The sequence below is a fragment of the Musa acuminata genome, chromosome BXJ3-6 (genome assembly GCF_036884655.1).
Source record: "Musa acuminata AAA Group cultivar baxijiao chromosome BXJ3-6, Cavendish_Baxijiao_AAA, whole genome shotgun sequence".
NCBI lineage: Eukaryota > Viridiplantae > Streptophyta > Magnoliopsida > Zingiberales > Musaceae > Musa > Musa acuminata.
Genome location: NC_088354.1, coordinates 30092147 through 30110603, shown reverse-complemented (window position 1 = coordinate 30110603; position 18457 = coordinate 30092147). Strand labels below are relative to the sequence as shown.

Sequence of the window (18457 nt, the reverse complement as noted above, 5' to 3'; positions counted from 1 at the left end):
GGGATGTTGTCATCATGTCTTCTTTACACCCTAACTTTGTTTTTGTATGTCATTATTATACAAATTTTCCTACTATTGTTCTTGATCGACAAGAATTAATTATCGGAGACAAACAGACCTACAAAACGATCACAGATACAGTTCTCAATTTAAAAATTCAAAATTTATTCTCATAGTAAAAGATATTGGATTTCTATTCACAACATATTAGTCGAAACAAATTAAAATTATATGGAGCATCTCACTTGATTTCCTCTTCAGACTTACTTGGCAGAACTTTGAACCCACTTTGGATCACAGAGGAGAGGCGAGAGCAACGGTGCCACCAAATGGTTGTCCTCTTGAGAGTGTTGTCTCATGTTGGATTCTGAAATCACAAAAACAAACAAGTCAAATGTATCACAGGCTTGGGAAGCAAAGTAACATCATCTGTTAGCTCATGTTGGATTAGTCTGGCAGACAGATACAACAAAAACCCACGCTTCTTGCAAACATGCTTTCTCAACAAATTTAAGCCCTTCCTATTTGGCACAAGTTTATGAGATCATAAAACGATATTCCATATCGGATCCCCACCTTGAAACATGATTTGCACTTATTTTTAACAGCAAGAAAATTTATGCTGCAACAATTTTCAAACAGGATTGGGAATAAATCCACATCGATAGCAACAGCTACCATAGCATGCATTATGGATGATGGCTTTTATCGGGCGACGATGCATCTCTCTCTCTGTATAAGATTAAGAACTATCTGGAAGAAAAATTAACAAGACGAGAAAAAAAAAAAAGAAGCCCTGTGAGATCTTCAGATGATTTGATCACTTTTGGTCATTCCGCTTTTGAAAAAATGACTTTGTTGCTTCATATGTAGACCAGCAAATGGCTGCTGCTGGTGCATGAAATAGCATTCTAGGTTTCCAACCCCTCATCAGGCCAACATATCCATCGCGCCTTATTATAGCCCGTATAACCTCACTTGTAGAGCTGCTTGAGAATCGATCACAACCGCAAACACCCTGCTCAAGGAAAACAAAGGAACCAACTAGAACTTTAAATAACAAAAAACCAATGCTGAATATGTGAATGCATCATCCGCTACTTTTAAAATATCATAGAGCACTCGATGGAGTTGAAAAGAAGCACATAAAGGCAGTATCAGATGAGTCAAGAAAATCATCAGGACTTGAAACACAAGTCCAGAGGTACAGTATGCAAGAAAAGGACTGATAATAATATCCTGACAACTTTTCTTGTAAAAGAGCAAATGCAAGACATATCACATCAGAAAGATGGGGAATATCATTGGATAAAATCCCAAAGTGAAGCTTTGCCAATTTTCCTTTTTCCATGAATGAAGCTTCCTGTGATATATCTTTTGATATCATAGCAATCCAGCTAACAATAATCATCAGCTCTGCCAGGAACAGATACTCTTCAACCTTTAGGAGCTACAGAGCTCTGCATATGATGCAGAACCATAGATTGACCTAGTTTCAGATACAGATAAAAGTTATCCTCGAAATCAAGCTTTGCAAAGAAGGACAATGCTACAGTCATGCTTTGTGGCCCTTTTTAATCATATGCAATTAGTTATGAACATTAGGGAATTAGAGAAGTGCCGACCTGATTTAACAAGAAAAGTGATGAAATTTAACAAACAAGAATTTGGTGGTTTCTGCAGGATGAGAAAATTTGTAAGGATGTTTGGTTGAAGAGCTGAAGGGAAATAAGGAAAAGTGTGGACCCAGCTAAAAATTCCATTCAAGAGCAATCCATGAAGTTCCACATGTTGATTGGTCAAAAGCTGTACCACATATACCATATATGGTGGCAACATGCAGGTATCGGCACATTGGATGGGGTGGCATTAACTAGAAACAAAAACAAAAACAAAAAGTCACACCATGACGTACAAGAACTACTCGAAGTGTCAATACGACCCTCGTTGGATACAGTATGGCCAATATAAACAAGTTAAATTTTTTTCAAGGAACAAATTTGAAGCAAAATACAAGCCAAAACCCTAACTTTTACAACTCCCTAGATGCATCACCAAGGTTCTAAAAAACATATCAATAAAGCAAAAGATAAGCTAGTGTATCTCTAAGCACCAAAGTGTCACGGACTTAGCTGGAATTGCCTAAGTCGTGAGGCACCCTTGCGTTAACCGTCTGCAAAAGGTTAACATAGTTGCAACCTCACTTAAATTCCGAAGGACCTATCAAGAGCAAATTGATTAATTCTGAAAACGAACGATGTACAAGTCTCAATGTCTCGCAAAAGGGACAGTTTAACAAGCATTTCAACAAACAATTGGTGTACAAGAGAGAAAAGAGAAAACAAGGACTTTAGAAGGCAAACGAACAACCGCAAGTCCATAAATGGCTGCTCATCAGGTATCATGAACAATGGCAAGTCCTTGTAGACTTTACGTGCAAACTTGTAAATTCTATCAATGCCCTAATACTACCCCAAACCCCCATCCAGCCTTGTGCCACCTGGGTGATTCTAGGGTGCTGAGATGGCTGATGTTTTATACTATATCGTAGCCAGCAAAAAACAAGTCGAGACACACAAAATGTAGACCATTCTGGGGTAGTTTTGCCCAGTCTGGTGAGTGATTACTCTACCGCCCTACAAACTATTCTGGCTCATAGTTTTCAAATAAAAACACACAGAAACAAAACAAAACAAAACAAAACACACTGCCAAACATATGTACAAGTAAACAAAAGCGACAAACGGTCCGTTAAGGGTGTGCAACGATCGACAAGTTGTAGAAGAATTGGACTATGTCCAACAACTTCACCCAATCCTGTTGATTGACACTCATGTAGTACCAAAGATATTACTCAATGAACAAATTTATTATTTTAGTCTGGCCATCCATCTAAGGGTGGAGACTTGAGAAGCATAACTTAGACCCTAGCACTTTGAACAACTCAATCCAAAACCATCCCAAGAACCGTGAGTCTCGATCGCTGATGATATTATGTTGAACTCCTTAATACTTCACCACATTCTTCATTATCAACTTAGTCGCCTCCTCCGTTGAGCAGTGTATGGGTGCAACAATGAATGTTGTATACTTTGAAAACTGATCGACCACCATGAGTATTGATCTAAGTCCCCCGACTGCCGACAAGCTTGATATGAAGTCCAAGAAAATATCCTTCCATGATCTTTCTGGTATGAGCAATGGCTCCAAAAATCTCATTGGCTTCCGCTACCCTTATCTTGTTGGCAAGTAAGGAATGTTCGAACATATTCCTCCACATCAATCCTCATTTTCGGCCAATAGAAAGCCCTTTCTACGAGAGCCAACGTTCGGTAAATACCCGCATGTCCTGCTCAAGGGGAATTGTAATACTCTCTAAAGAGTTCATGCCTCAAATTGTCCACCTGGGGAGCCTAAACTCTATTCCCTTTGGTGTAGATGAATCCCTCCTGGAACCAAAGTCATCGTGCCTTACCTTCTTTGATTAGTTGCACCAGAGTTATTGCTTGGGGATCACTGTATAGTTCATCCCTGATCCTGGAAAGGAAGTTGGAGTGCAACTAACTTGCTTGGCCTCCGTCTTTCAGTTGCACGACATTCACCAGCTCTACTTTCTTACTCAATATATCGGCCATGACATTTGCTCTTCGAGGCTTGTACTTCACTACCATATCAAATTCATCCAGGAAGTCCTGCCACTATGCTTGCTTTAAGAAGAGCTTCATTTGAGTTTGGAAGTAACTCAATGCGATATTGTCCATCCTTAGCACAAATCGTGTTCCGAGAAGGTAGTACCGCCATACTCATAGACAGTGGACTACTGTTGTCATCTCCTTCTCGTGCACTGGATACCGTTGCTCAGTCTCGTTGTGTTTGCAACTATTATAAACCACCAGGTGACCCTCCTACATAAGTACTCCAATAGCGAAGTCGAAAACATCTGTGTGGACTTCGAAAGGCTTACCATAGTATAATTTAAGTACTAGTTCTTCTAATAATAGTCTTTAGGTCTTGGAATGTCGCTTCACATTTGTCTGACCATCGCCAAGGCTACTCCTTCAGCAACTCCGTTAGTGGAGCTACGCGCTTCAAGTATCCAACAATGAAGCACCGATAATAGTTGACAAAACCAATGAAGGATCTTAGCTCCAATACCTTCTTTGGTATTTGCTACACCGCCAAAGCCTGCACCTTCAATTTATCCATTTGAATGGATTCTCCATCGCAAGTCCACAAATAATTGCTCATTGGGTGTCGGGCATATTAGCAAGTCCTCATATATCTTACTTGTGAACTTGTGAATTTAATCAACACCCAACACTACCCAAAACCCTCATTTAGCCTTGTGCCACCCGGTGGGTTCTAGGGTGCTAAGATGGCTAACGTTTCACACCGCACCATAATATGCAAAAACAGGTCATGACACACAAAAATTAGGCCATTATGGGGCAATTTTACCCATTATGGTGAGTGGTCGCTCTGCAGCCTTGCAAATTATTTCTGCTCATATTTTTCAAGCAAAAACACACAAAAACAAGGGAAAACACGTCGCCAAACATGTGTACAAGTAAACAAAAGCGATAAATGGTCCGTTGACAAAGGTGTTGCAAGTGCACGACGACCGTCTGTGAGTGAAGGGACAAATACCTTTACATGACTATATTATACTAATAATACTAATGGAGCAACAAAATCTTTCCTTGTATTTTTTTTTCTATAGGACACTAGAAATTTTTAATATGATTGAGGATAAGAAAAGATCTAGGCTTGGCATCTCTTTGATCCACACTAGGAAACCCTTTAATCTCTTTATCATAGACAAAGATTATTGATCCAGGATATCAAATTGTACACAAAGATAGGATGTCAATCAACTCTTGCAGTTGCATGTAATGATCCTATTAAAAGAACAAGGACCTAAAGAAAATAATGGCCGAGAGTGTTATGTTGAAACCAAAACACTCCAGCATTATTTAACACTCATGCTTGTCCCAAAATCTCGATATATTTTTCTTTTAAAAGATTTATGAGTATTATAGTCCGTTTCTTGTTGCAAAAACTGATACTGCAGTTGTAATTCGAGCTCCAGCAAAGTGTTGTATACAAGGAACTACAATTTATATGTACTGGCTGCCGGCTGGCATACATTTCTTAGTCTGAACACCATTTAACTCCCTTTCTTTTCTATTGGGAGGTATTGCCAGTTAAACCTGCAGGGAAAGGGAAAGTTGTCATGAAATTCACTGTAGTGATTAATGGCATAGCCTTCTCATGTCAGAAACTGGCTAGTAAAGATTGGTGTAGTTATGCGGTGTGCGCTTTTTTCTGTTGACTTCCCCTATACTGCATACTTTGTTGCTGTTGTCTTTCCTACCGACATCCTCTTTTAACACATAATGCAATCATCACTTCATATCAGCTGACATAAAAATTCAGTTCTTCCTGTTTTAATTCAGAATTCTCTGTTGGTGGCACTAAAAAAGCATATTTGCTTTCAGGCTGAGAATAAGAATCTAGTCATCTTGTTCACTTCCATCTATAAAAATATCCATGAGAAGGATGCATTTACAATGACATATGGCATGGAAGGCATAACGGAAGCTCGTACTGAGATATTGCTTGCAACGATTAACTCCACATAATGTGTATCCTTAAGGCAGACGAAAATTTATGTAACACACTACATGACCCTTGAAGAGCCTATGATGCAACCAAATATAAGAAAATCTTTCACGAGCTAACATCGTCTTCCATAACTTTTTTTAAACCATAATCACAGCCAAAGACTTGTACAAGTCATAGACAATAATGCCTCCTTTTAGTGGCTGTCTCTGCAAGGAATCTTAAACTTTCATTAGTAATAATACAACACTTCTGCCCCTTGTATCTAATTTGTCATCTTACATGAAGATATAGTCAGTCTAAATGATTCCCAGAGCATTCTCATCCGATTATCTGCATAATCTAATGCATCAGGTGATATTTTGAATCTATGTGAAGTACAAGCAAAAACACAATGATATCAACTACTTTGTTGGCAAAATCAAGTGCCTCAGTATTGGGGACACAACAGTGGTTCAGAGATTAAGCACAACTAGATGGAACAAACAATCAAGATGAGAACTGCATATACTTAGAACCAAAATGCTACCTTTAAGATACTAATTACATAGATTGGCTTAGACGCTTTACCTGACACTGCAACTGTGTCTTGACCACATCAAGAGGTGTGGTGACAGCCGCTGCCAAGGCACCTGCAGCAGCGCCAGCAGTGGCATGCACCACCAGACGCTCGTCAGTCGCACTCTCAGGCGAGATCTCCATCAGCGCCCTCTTTGCCGCCTCATAAGTTGCAAAATGCACCGCAGTGTAGGGGGCGTTCATGATCACGGTAGTCTTATACGACGCGTAGAACGCCCTGATCCCCTCCTCCGTCAGAACCCTGGAGACGCAGTCCACGACCCCTTTGTACGGGCTACCCTTCAGCTGCAGCCGTTGCTTCACGGTGTCCATGGGCGTGAATACGGCGTCGCTTGCGATGGTAGCGAGAACCCCGGAGGCGGCGTGGACGGCCGGATTGTTGGGGTTCTCTCTGGACAGGGATTCCTTGGATAGCTCGTAGACGGAGAAGTAGACGGCGTGGGCGGGGCCGGCGCCAAGGCCCATGGCGCCGACGCCGCGGTAGAGACCGAGGGGACCCTCGGCGCTAACGACGGCGCGGAGTGTCTGGCGGAGGCCGACCAGCGGCTGGCAGGGGGGCGACCCCGCCTGCATCCGGGTCTTGAGTGTGTCGACGGGGAACATGGCGGTGTGCTCGACGAGACCGGCGACGGATCCGGCAACCATGAACTGCCAGAAGCGGAGGCCGTCGTGCTGCACGACGCCGAGGTCGCCGGCAGCAGGGAGGAGGTCCGACGAGCGGAACTTAGCGGGGGCGTCGGCGGCCATGGAGGGGAACGGGGGGGCAAACAAAGATCAAATTTTGGGGGCTAGGGTTGATTGAACGAGGAGGGAATCAAGATCAAAAGGGATTAGCGTTCGGGCAGGAGGAATCGTCACATCGAATCTAAAGGGGAGGAAGGGAAGAGGTATATGGGCGGCGCTGGCGCTGTCTTCGCCTCACTTGATGGAGATTTCGATTCGCTTTGGTTGTCCTCTCTCTCTCGATCGTATACGGTTTCCCTTTGAGTGTGTCGATTTTTCCTGTCTGTGCTATGGTTTCTCTTCCGCCGTGCGCTCCAAGTCGTCGGCGTCGTCTTCAATGGAAAGGGACAGCGAAACGGAGGAGAAAGGGGAAGTGCCGTCAGTTGCCGTTTGATGCTCAACAAAAGAAAGACAGCAGCCGTCTTTTCAGTGGTCAAACAGTTTGTATCCTGTCCGGCAAGAGACAGCCCGGACTCTAAGTCTCGGCCTCCCCGACTCCTTCGGTCAGGTTCACATCTCTCGCATCTTACACCGTTCATCCTTCCTCTACTAACATCCTAACCGTCCATTGAGATCGGTGAGAACCAAAGCAGGTTAAGGCTCCTGGAAATGGACGGTTAAGATGTAAGGTTAGAAGCGATAGACGGTCGTGATGTGAGAGTTGAACTCCAGCCTTTCCGTGACAGCCAAAGAATAATAAATAGAGTTGGTGTTGACAGCCCGGAGTCAGACTTGTATTTAATGATTAATGGTAAGATAACGAGAGAAGATGTCGTTTTATAAGATGGCACAATTCAATTTCGTTTTGTCCATCCAAGTAAACAATTAATATATATATATATATATATATATATATAATAATAATAATAATAATAATAATACAAATATCGATAATAGTAAATAGAAGAAGTAGAAGGTTCAAATCAGAATTGTACCGATATAATATAGTTACCAATGTTGAGACGCATATGATGAAAATTAACATATATAACCACAGGAACCATATCACATCAACACAAAATGATATAGTGGTGATTGCATACACTGTTCTCTAAGATCACCCTTGTTGAAGCTCTTTTCACCTTTTTTTTTTGCATTTATATATTTTTTATATCAAATCTACACATTAAAATATGAGCATGTGTGATTATTCAAAAACTAATATTTTGTGTAAAATTTCTATTAAAGAAAGTACATAGATAACCCAAGACATAAGCAAATGTTTTTATATATGTCCCACAAAAATAATTTATTAAATATCAATGTATTATAAAAAATGAATTACAAATCTGTGATTGCTAGGTAGAATCAGTAACAGATTTTGAAGAAGTATGTAAAAAAGGTGAAAGTTAGATGAAAGAAACATTGGAATATTCCATTTTGAGTGATTTGGAAAATCATTATCTCAATGAAATGTTCTATACATATGTTGTTTCTGTATTTCTTTTTCTTCTTTTCGAATGATAAATATTTGTCATGCAGGAAATAATCTAACTCAACAACAGGAAAAATATACACATAGTATAACAAGCTTTGGTTAAATAATACTAAAATATACTAATATAAAAGTTTAACAAACAGTTAACTGACCATCATAATAAACTTCTAAAAGAAACTTATATAAACTAAAGTTCTAACATTCAATTAACTTATGGTAACTGAAATAGAATAATCATACATATTGCATATTAAAAATTTTAGATTCAGAAGGCATATATATATATAACACTAAACTTTAATTTAGATAAAGAAAACTAAAATCAATAATTTTTTGGCACATAATGCAAATTTGCCAAAATATTTCTTGTTTAATTGTCAATAAACAAACACACCAAGAAGTCAGCCTCATGCCAAAGGAATGACCATTTGGTGGATGGATCACAAGTCCTTAGCATCTGCCTGACCAGATAAAGGTGAAGAAAACAAACACTAATGAAAAGTCGGCAAGAATCGATATCGACAACAAGAGAACACTTCATTTCACAAGATATTATTTCCACATCCATTAAAAAAAACTTAAGCTACATTAGCTCAAATGAAATCCAGTACAGTAGGCATGGAAAGAACTAAAAGTATTGAAACCAAGTAACCAAAGTAAACTTCTATGGCAAAAGACCATAGAAGAACTTACAGATTGGTGGCATATCATTGATTATTTGAGGATCATGGGGCAGCAATCTCCCACGGTTATTATGCCTCCTCAAATACTTCCTGCTCTTTGCTGCATAAGTCAAACTCATTGGCGTGGAACTCTTTCAGCCTACAAGAAATTGATCTTTAGTTGACTGAAGTTTAATTACCAACCAACTCATTAAAGAAAGTTGATGAAGAACAAGTTACAAGTTAATGGTTAGAGAGATAAAAGAACTTGTTGCGGGAACTTCATTTGACCACTTGTAAACTCCTAATATATAAATGACTAAATAGTAATGGAAAAGACATGTACAATACTTCAACTCATGAAGATATTTGATGCTAAATGATAGACAGCTAAAGTTTTCGCAACACATCTACAGTAGTTTATGTAAGCCAATTGTAAGCCAAAAATGAAGCAGGCCAAATTGCAAATAAAATTGCACAAGTGACTACAATTTTCTAGTATAAATGGAAACATGCGACCAACGTTGTGGAACATTTAGATCAATGAGGCTGACAGAACAACATTCCCTTTCAGCTTGTAGTTACAGAAGTCCTCTGCTTGGATAACAAAAAAGATGACAAAATCTTTCCTAGTACTAGCTCCTGACTCCTTGGATGGTGGGTCCATAGGATACACAAACCATGTTTCTCATGACTCTCTTCACCTCTTACATGGCTGTCTCCCTCCTTTTCTCTGTCTAGCATCATGTTAAGATCAGTTTTCAGCGAGTTTGTTGAAATTTTATAAAACTGTATAAGAAAATATATTTGTAGATAAGTTAATCACCCATATATATTTCAAAAACAGGAAATAGATAAGTTTTTTGGTTCTTTATTTCTTTTTTCTCTATTTTCTTTCTTAGTCTTTCTTTTCTTTTTCCCATATTTTTAACTTTTCCTTTTCCTTTTTCACCTTCCACTTTATTCTTCTTCATTTTTTTTCTTGTTCTTCTCTCTAATTTCCTTCTCTTCTGTGGTGATGGTGGGCCTAGGTGGGGCATCTATCAACACAGTCGAGCATTAACATTTTTAGATTCCTCCTTCCTCTTCTCCTCCTCTCCTATTTTCTATGTCAGCTTCCATTTTTTCGACAGTGGGCAAAGCACCAATAACAGTATGATCAAAGTGAGGACTCGCGATTGAGAGCATTAGAGACTAGAGAGGATGATCACAGAGCGAATTGGCCAGTCTGGTTTGCATGGTTCAACAAAAGGCAACGCAGATCACATCATCCTGTCTGGTTTCATTGCATATGCAATTGAAAACAAGTACTGAATTAGATAGTGGTCTGTTTCCCGGTTTTTCCTATCAAGCAAGACCAGTTTGATACTGGTGGCCATGTTGGTGAATATTTGTAACTATTATCCACATGCCCAAAGGCAGTCAGTTGTTTCCAGACATAAGTTGACTCACATCACTTGACCATCCAAACCACTTCATCACCCATGCAATAATTACTTCATATAGGTCGAGTGAGATCTAAGGTAACAATTTACATTCACGAGTTTATCACACATGCACAAAAAACAATAGCAAGTAAAACTCCCAAAGTGAAGAATAGACCAGTCACAACTGTATCAAAAAATTCACAAGGACTTTTGATTAATATATGCATGGATACCCTTCTTTAAAGCATCATCCAAAGCTAACATTGCCCTTACATGGTAGTACAACAGCATGGCAAGATACTAGAACCCCTTTACTTCAAAGAAAGGGCATTTGCCTAAGGAACACTGCTAGCTTGCAAAGTATCTCAAATACTGCTCCAGAATTGCAAATATCCCATATATTCCTCTAGAGTTTAAAGTCCATGCAAGTAACTCAATCATGATCAATATAGGAGTTAATTGTTGTCTCCAACATCCATTTATCGATCACTGTGTCCAAGATTAGTTTTTCTCTGAATAGTTGAAAAGTAAAACAAGATGTCAAAATGACAACATCTGTACAAGATTAATCACTCATTTTGCCCAATTGGCCTAGGTGGAATAGTTGCAGAAAGTATGTATTTCGTCCACTGATGGTAATAAAATCGTGAAAAGTCTATTGATCACAAGTCCTCGTGAAAAGTTTATGCATTGGAGTGATCTGTATTTTAGAATGTAGAGAGGGTATAAACACTTGAAGATTATTAAATCGTATTGAGGTAGAATGAAGCTGGCAATTTAACCTAATCTGTTCTTGTACATGCATCAAAATCCCCCCCCATTTTTTTTCTGCATATCGCTCCCACAAATTAGTCCTCCAAGAGAGAACACAAATGCAGATAGACTGACAAATAAATGTACTAGAAAGGCAGATTATTGTACTTAACGCATGGAATCCTTACAGGCTTAGGACGAAGCTCGTGACCAGGCGGTCCTTATCGAGGCATTTCTCCGGGAACGGGTCCTTCTTGCACCTAATGAAGCAACTTCCTCGGCCCGGCAGCGCACGGCGATGTGCTTGGCGGCCGACGTCGGGATCGCCGCCTATCACCGCCCAGTCGACCTCCGAACCCGGGGATGGAGCCGGTCCGAATCGTGGCTCTCGCCGCGGGTCAACTTCATTTGATCCCAAAAAAGAAGTCTTCCATCTTGGATCATAGAATAGATTGAAGGCCCTAATCACCGTTCATTTGCCCTTTTTCCAATACAAAAGTAGATATCACTTTATTTTGTATCCAATTGGAACTATTGGCATGACACACAAATTAATATTATTTAAAATCAAATTTTGGCTGAAAATTTTAATTATTTATCATGCAACAGTTACTTAAATTTAATTTTTTTAAAATTTATAAATGAATTATTGATTCTTATATTCTCCATGCAATGCTACTCATAAAAACTTATGATTAGCTTGAAATATATATATATATATATATATATATATATATATATATATATATATATATGTATATGCATATATATATATATATATATATATATATATGTATATGCATATATATATATATATATATATATATATATATATATATATATATATATATGCATATACATATATATATATATATGCATATACATATATATATGTATATATATATACATATATACATATATATATATATACATATATATATATATACATACATATATATATATATATGTATATATACATATATATATATATACATATATATATATATATACATATATATATATATACATATATATATATACATATATATACATATATATATATATATATATATATGTATATATATATATATGTATATATATACATATGTATATATATATATATATATGTATATATATATATATGTATATATATATATATGTATATATATATATATATATATGTATATATATATATATGTATATATATATATATGTATATATATATATATGTATATATATATATATGTATATATATATATATGTATATATATATATATGTATATATATATATATGTATATATATATATATATGTATATATATATATATGTATATATATATATATGTATATATATATGTATATATATATATGTATATATATATATATATGTATATATATATATATATACATATATATATATACATATATATATATATATACATATATATATATATATATATATATATATATATGTATATATATATATATATATATATATATATATATATATATATAAAGAAGGGGAGTAATGCAAACTTATGTATATGCCCCTGCAAATACACACCTATTAGCACCCATTCATAGAAATTGATTCAACTTAGATATGATGAGAGAAATAATAAATCATTCAAAATATATTATATAATTATCTAATTCCTGAAATGGATTGTGTATTAGATGCTATTCTAAGAACAGCCTTTGGATCGAACTAAAATTAGCAGCCCTCTCATTACTTCACATATAACCTCAACTCCAACCTTCTAAACTTAACCATCATTGTAGAGAACTTTAATTAAGTTTGCTTTGCATCTCCCCCTTCTCCATCTTTTCCTCCGCTTCCCTCGTTTCCCAACTCGCCCAATTAAATGCCATGACTTCTTCCGCCTCCTCCTCCCATTCCTCCTCTTCTTCCTCTTTCTCCATCGTTCTCCTCGGTCTATCGCCACCCTCGCTTCATGTGGTCTCCATGGAGAAAGCTCCGCCTCCCTCGTCGCGGAGCCGCCTCCCCCACGCCCCCGCCCCCGCTGCTGCCGCCGCCCCCTTCCTCCTTCTTGCGCTCCTCCTCCTCCTTCAAGGACGTCCGCTCCCTCCTCGGCGATGACGACACCGACGACCCATCCACGACACCCTACTGGGCGTCTCTGTCCCCATCCCCGTCACCATCCCCATCACCGTCTCCGATGCTATCGCCGGCGCCGGTATTTCACCGCGTGCGGTCTGCCTCCTCCGCCTTCCGCACGTGGTGCACCCCGCCGGAGGACCTCTTCGGCCTGCCCCCCGGCGAGGAGAAGCGGATCGTCCTCTACTACACCTCCCTCCGCGTCGTCCGCCAGACCTTCGACGACTGCGCCGACGTCCGGACCATCCTCCGCGGGCTCCGCGTCGCCGTCGACGAGCGCGACGTCTCCCTCGACGCCGCGTTCATGCGGGAGCTAAAGGGCATCCTCGGCGGCCGCCGCAAGCCGCTCGGCCTCCCTCAGGTGTTCATCGGGGGGCGCCACTTCGGCGGGGCCGAGGAGATCCGGCGGCTTTACGAGACCGGGGAGCTGAAGCGGTATGTGGAGGGGGCGGCGCCGGCGGTCGTAGGGGTATGCGAGGGCTGCGGCGACTTCCGCTTCGTACTCTGTCGGAGCTGCAGCGGATCCCGCCGGTGCTACTCCGAGAAGGGCGGCAGGGGATTCCGGACATGCACCGCCTGCAACGAGAACGGCCTCGTGAGGTGCCCACTCTGCTGCGCCCATACCGCCGTCTGATCACGATCGGAGGGTCCAGAAGAAGAGGGCTTGGTTCTTTACCATGCAATCGTTAGTATACATAGCTTTTCCTTTTATTGTTTTTTGTGTCAAACAAATTCGTTACATTTTCTTATATATATAAATATATATAAAGGGAAAACGAGGGATAGAGAGAGAGAGAGAGAGGTGGGAAAGGGATTTCCGATTCCTATTTCTCTTATTCCGATGATGGAATGAGAGGAATCCTCAAAATTTTTATTTTGGTGCTGTTAATTGTAATGATACATGGAGGAGGAATAATGTTTTAGGTAAAATATAAATAAAGATTAATGGTGATTATATATTTGACTTTTCATTCATTCGACTATGAATAATTTTCATATTTCATATATACCTAAAATTCATTTCACTGGTCAATATTATGTGTATTTCGACATGATCGATGCTAATTGCGGATAAAAAAATTAGTTTATTTTAGCCAAAATGTGGAAACTAAATTTGTTCTCCTTTTGTGGCTGCTGGGATTCGAGCCCAGGTCTCTACGGCCACAACGTAGAATTCTAACCACTAAACTACAGCCACGTTGTTATTACTTATCCTGAAAATATAATTTATTTATTTAAACTTTCACTATGATGTCAATTCATTTCACGAAGCAAGAAAATGATGATAGATTCTCACACGGTCAAAGGTGATACTGTCAAGTACTTTGACCTAATTGATAATCTATAAATCTTCACTTGTTGAATTGGTGATATTTGACTTCTCCACTGTAGTTGTTGACTGCCCACCATGATCAATGCTCAACGTCCTAATACTTGTCGAGTGTTATGAATGAGGAACTTTGCTCAAACAATCTTAGTGACTTGGGCCTAGTTGAATGAATTGTGTTGATCAAGCTCGAGGATAACAAATCAATGCTCGCATATTATTTACATATTCACTTGTCAACAATTAAAGATTCAAAGTCTCATCTGAAATTTTCGGATATGTCGACCAATTTTGACTAATGATAACGAAATCCGAAATCTCCTCCTCATCATTTATTCTTTGAAAAAGAATGTTAATTTGAGATCAGCTCAAATCATAATCTCACACAAAGCACAGAATACCACTAATAAGAATGTAATCATTGAACCAAGGATTAGAAAAGCCATGATCTTAGTGGAATCTACAATGGTGTTCCACCATTCACCAAGCAAGTCCAGGAACAAAGTAGACAATCTGCTATTTATCAACACCTGAACCTGGTTAGATTCTCTTGTAGTAATATTTCAAATTTGTTTCACAACAAAAAAGTAAAACTATAGACTCATAAAGCTTTCTTAATTACTGATCCTCGACAACAAGTACAATACTTATCATAAGGGAATTAAAGAGAATATTTTCTTCATCTTCTGTATGCAACAATTAAGACCTGTTATCGCATAATAAACCATAATGCTTGATGTTTTTAACAATGTCTTCCATAATAAGCTTAATTTCAAGAAATCCCATGTTGCATGTTTCACAAACAAACAACGGTAAACTCGGTCTGGCAACAAACATGACAAAAAGGCCTAACCATATCGTTCTGGCAAAAGCAATGAAATCGAACTCAGTAATTCAACGGCGATAGGATGTCAAGCTGGGAACCAAGCTTCTCCTCTGCAGCCTTTTCTGCCTTCAACCTAAGCTTTGTGAGCTGCTTTCTCCTTTCATAAGCCACCTTGGCCCTCTCTTTCCTCTTTGCCTCCAGCTCCTGAGAAGGCAGCATTTACATGTTTCATCAGTTAAAAGCACCATATCCTATCTCGTTTTAGCACATTAATCAAACAAATGATAGCTCAGCACATGACAAGTTCAAACATGAAAGTGAATCACTTGACAAACTGAAAAAATAGAAGAAACAGATCACAGAAGACTATGTACAGGAATGGAGAAGGCTTGTGATACTCTCAATTCACTATTGGAAGCAATAACTTCTTGATTAGTCTTGCCATACAGAGTCAGAGAAAAAGTTTTATGTTTGCTAGAGTACGCAGGAAAATGGAAAAAGCAGCTCATGCTCTATCTATGACACCATTCAATTGCTGACCTTGAAAGAAGACACAAATCACAAAAGAATATGTTAAGGGATAGAGAAGACATGGTATACTGTAATCAATGTCAACAAAACCATACAAAGGTTGTGGAGATGAAAATACATAAAAACACAATGATGTGGATAACAATGAACTAGAGAAATTGTTCAATTATGCTATTTGTTGGCAATGCGCTCGCGAAATAAACAAACAAAATATTCCTAATGAAACAAATTCAGTATGCAAATATTTGCACCCAACAACTAGTACAAATTATTCAAAGCAATAATATACTCTCAATTATTTCTTGATTGCTCTTGCCATGATGACAGAGAAAAAGTTGAAGTATGGAAAAGATCCAGGAAAGAAGAAAAAGCAGCCAATACCCCATCTATGAGAACCTTCAATGTTGACATTGAAAAAAGATACACATTGATGTGTGTAATTGATGACAGAGAAGGAATGTGGTCCTGTAATTGATGTCTAGAAAACAGTGCAAGCGATGTGCAGATTAAAATGCAAAAGAACACAATAATATGGATAACGATGACCCAGAAAAACTGTTCAACTGTGTTAATTGTTAGCATTGCACCAGCAAAGCAAATAACTCCAATATACCTAACAAACAAATTCAGTACGCAGGTAATTATTACTGAAGAACTAGTATAAATGATTCAAAGCAGCTAAGAGACAATATATATCATACGTTTGAAATTGGACTAAACATAGAGCTACCGTGATCTCACCTTAACAGTATCATAGTAATTCCATCCAACCTCCGATGACAGCCGACCCAGCAAGCAGTATCTATGCCCGGGCTGAAGCCTCAGGACCCTAAAAAAGACACGTCCAGCAGTTCATCAAACAAACTAGACAACATTTAACACAACTGTACCTGAAATCATTTGGGCAAGAACCCCATACTTGAGTGCATCAGGAATAACCATCCTCTTAATCTTATCATAAGGTGGTGGAACGCCCTCGTACGCCTTGAGCCTTGCCAGCGCCGCCGCCCCACGTTTCGTCTTGTGAGGTATCATCCTTGAGGAGGAAAAAAAATCAAGAAAATAGATCCATTTCTTAACTACCGAGACCATCAAACCAAATGCTTTTGCAAGATTGGAATTTTTATCATACTACTATCATATTTAGATCTCTTCTAACCAAGATTTGATCTCTAGCATGGCATGGCACTGTGGAGCTAAGGTGACAGATTGATTACCCACGGATGGTGCGCCAGAGGATCTTGGCGGGGGCACGGAAGTGGATGGGGCCGTGGGAAGGCTTGGTGTTCATGCGCTTGCGGAGGAAGCGTAGGTACTTCATCTTCTGGCGGACGAGCCCGCCGGAGAGGCAGATCTCCTCGCAGCGGACGACCACCACGCGCTGCCCGTTGAGGAGCTCCTTGGCCAGGATGGACGCCAGCCGGCCCAGCATGTGGTGGCGTGCGTCCACCACCACACACCTCGCGCAAAGCCCCGACCCCGACACCATGGCTGCACTCCTCGATCGATCCTTCGTCCGTGCTTCGGAGAGCCGACGGCGTTCGCTTATATATGGATTGGCGGCTAGGGTTTTCCTCCACTTCTCACTGCATTACGGTCGGGACGGACGGGATCGAATCTAACCCGTTCGGTTCGGTTTGGATCGGACAAAATTAACTCCCATAAGACAATCGTATAACAATTGACCCACTATGACTCTTTATCGGATCGGATCCCATCGTGTAACAGTTAACCCAATACGACTCGGCTTGGTTCAGTCAAACGAGTTTAAATACGAGTGTGGAGAGCAGGTAAAGCACTACGGGAAGATCCAAAGGTGCTCTCCATTTGGTACTCCGTCGTCGTCTCGTGGAAATACGTCGTCGCTTCCTTCCTCGATATTGTCCTCCGGAGATCAGATTCGAGTGCGGTGAGTGCAGATCTACTTTGTTTCCCCCTTTTCCGATCGGATTAGGGCTTCCTTTCTGTGGAATTCTTACGAATTGTTGCGTCCAGGGAACGGAACCAGGCGCCTTCTGGTAGGATCGATCGCCATGGACGAACAGTTTCCGGATGCAGCTGTAAGACTCCGTTTGCTTCTTCTCTCTTTCACTTCTAATTCCAAATTGGTGCGCAGATTTCATCGGGGCGTCGTTTCATGTATAATTAATCACCAGATCTGACATGAGGCATTTAAGAGAATAGCCTTTTTTCCTTGTATCATCTCGTTAGGGCGAATGATCAGACCAATATGATCGATTCGAGATGTGATTCAACGTTTGATTTCGTTGGATGGCTAACCGGACTTGTGGCTCGCGCCTATGTCACCGATATCAATCCATCGTACTCCCAGTTGTGCACGATGGTTGGATACTATCCTTGGTTGCCGTGCAGAAACTGCTACTGTGTACTCCTCTACATTTGATATGTTTGCCAGGAGGAGTCCTTTTTCTCCTCTTGTTTGATCAGATG

At 39.6% G+C, this 18457-nt stretch overlaps 3 protein-coding genes, 1 long non-coding RNA gene and 1 other non-coding gene across 5 annotated transcripts; 1 reads left to right on the top strand and 4 right to left on the bottom strand.

Moving 5' to 3' along the window:
* Positions 1-577: 577 nt before the first annotated feature.
* On the bottom strand, positions 578-7291 carry LOC135641681 (uncharacterized). The gene is made up of 2 exons (XM_065157296.1): positions 6193-7291; positions 578-1018 (listed from the first exon to the last, which is right to left on the bottom strand). Exons 1-2 carry the CDS (start codon positions 6946-6948, stop codon positions 821-823), a joined length of 954 nt encoding a protein of 317 aa, XP_065013368.1. The 5' UTR covers positions 6949-7291; the 3' UTR covers positions 578-820.
* Positions 7292-8880: 1589 nt separating this feature from the next.
* LOC108952006 (uncharacterized) lies at positions 8881-11607 on the bottom strand. The gene is made up of 2 exons (XR_001976602.2): positions 11393-11607; positions 8881-9184 (listed from the first exon to the last, which is right to left on the bottom strand). It is a non-coding gene; the product is annotated as an uncharacterized LOC108952006 (long non-coding RNA).
* A 1388-nt stretch (positions 11608-12995) lies between these two features.
* LOC135640438 (uncharacterized protein At5g39865-like) lies at positions 12996-14016 on the top strand. Its single transcript, XM_065154867.1, has one exon. The coding sequence runs from the start codon at positions 13159-13161 to the stop codon at positions 13954-13956; it is 798 nt and encodes a 265-aa protein (XP_065010939.1). The 5' UTR covers positions 12996-13158; the 3' UTR covers positions 13957-14016.
* Positions 14017-14448: 432 nt separating this feature from the next.
* On the bottom strand, positions 14449-14520 carry TRNAH-GUG (transfer RNA histidin (anticodon GUG)). Its single transcript has one exon. It is a non-coding gene; the product is annotated as a tRNA-His (tRNA).
* An 820-nt stretch (positions 14521-15340) lies between these two features.
* LOC103988877 (large ribosomal subunit protein uL13w) lies at positions 15341-17569 on the bottom strand. The gene is made up of 4 exons (XM_009407547.3): positions 17224-17569; positions 16926-17042; positions 16748-16835; positions 15341-15679 (listed from the first exon to the last, which is right to left on the bottom strand). Exons 1-4 carry the CDS (start codon positions 17493-17495, stop codon positions 15536-15538), a joined length of 621 nt encoding a protein of 206 aa, XP_009405822.2. The 5' UTR covers positions 17496-17569; the 3' UTR covers positions 15341-15535.
* Positions 17570-18457: the final 888 nt, after the last annotated feature.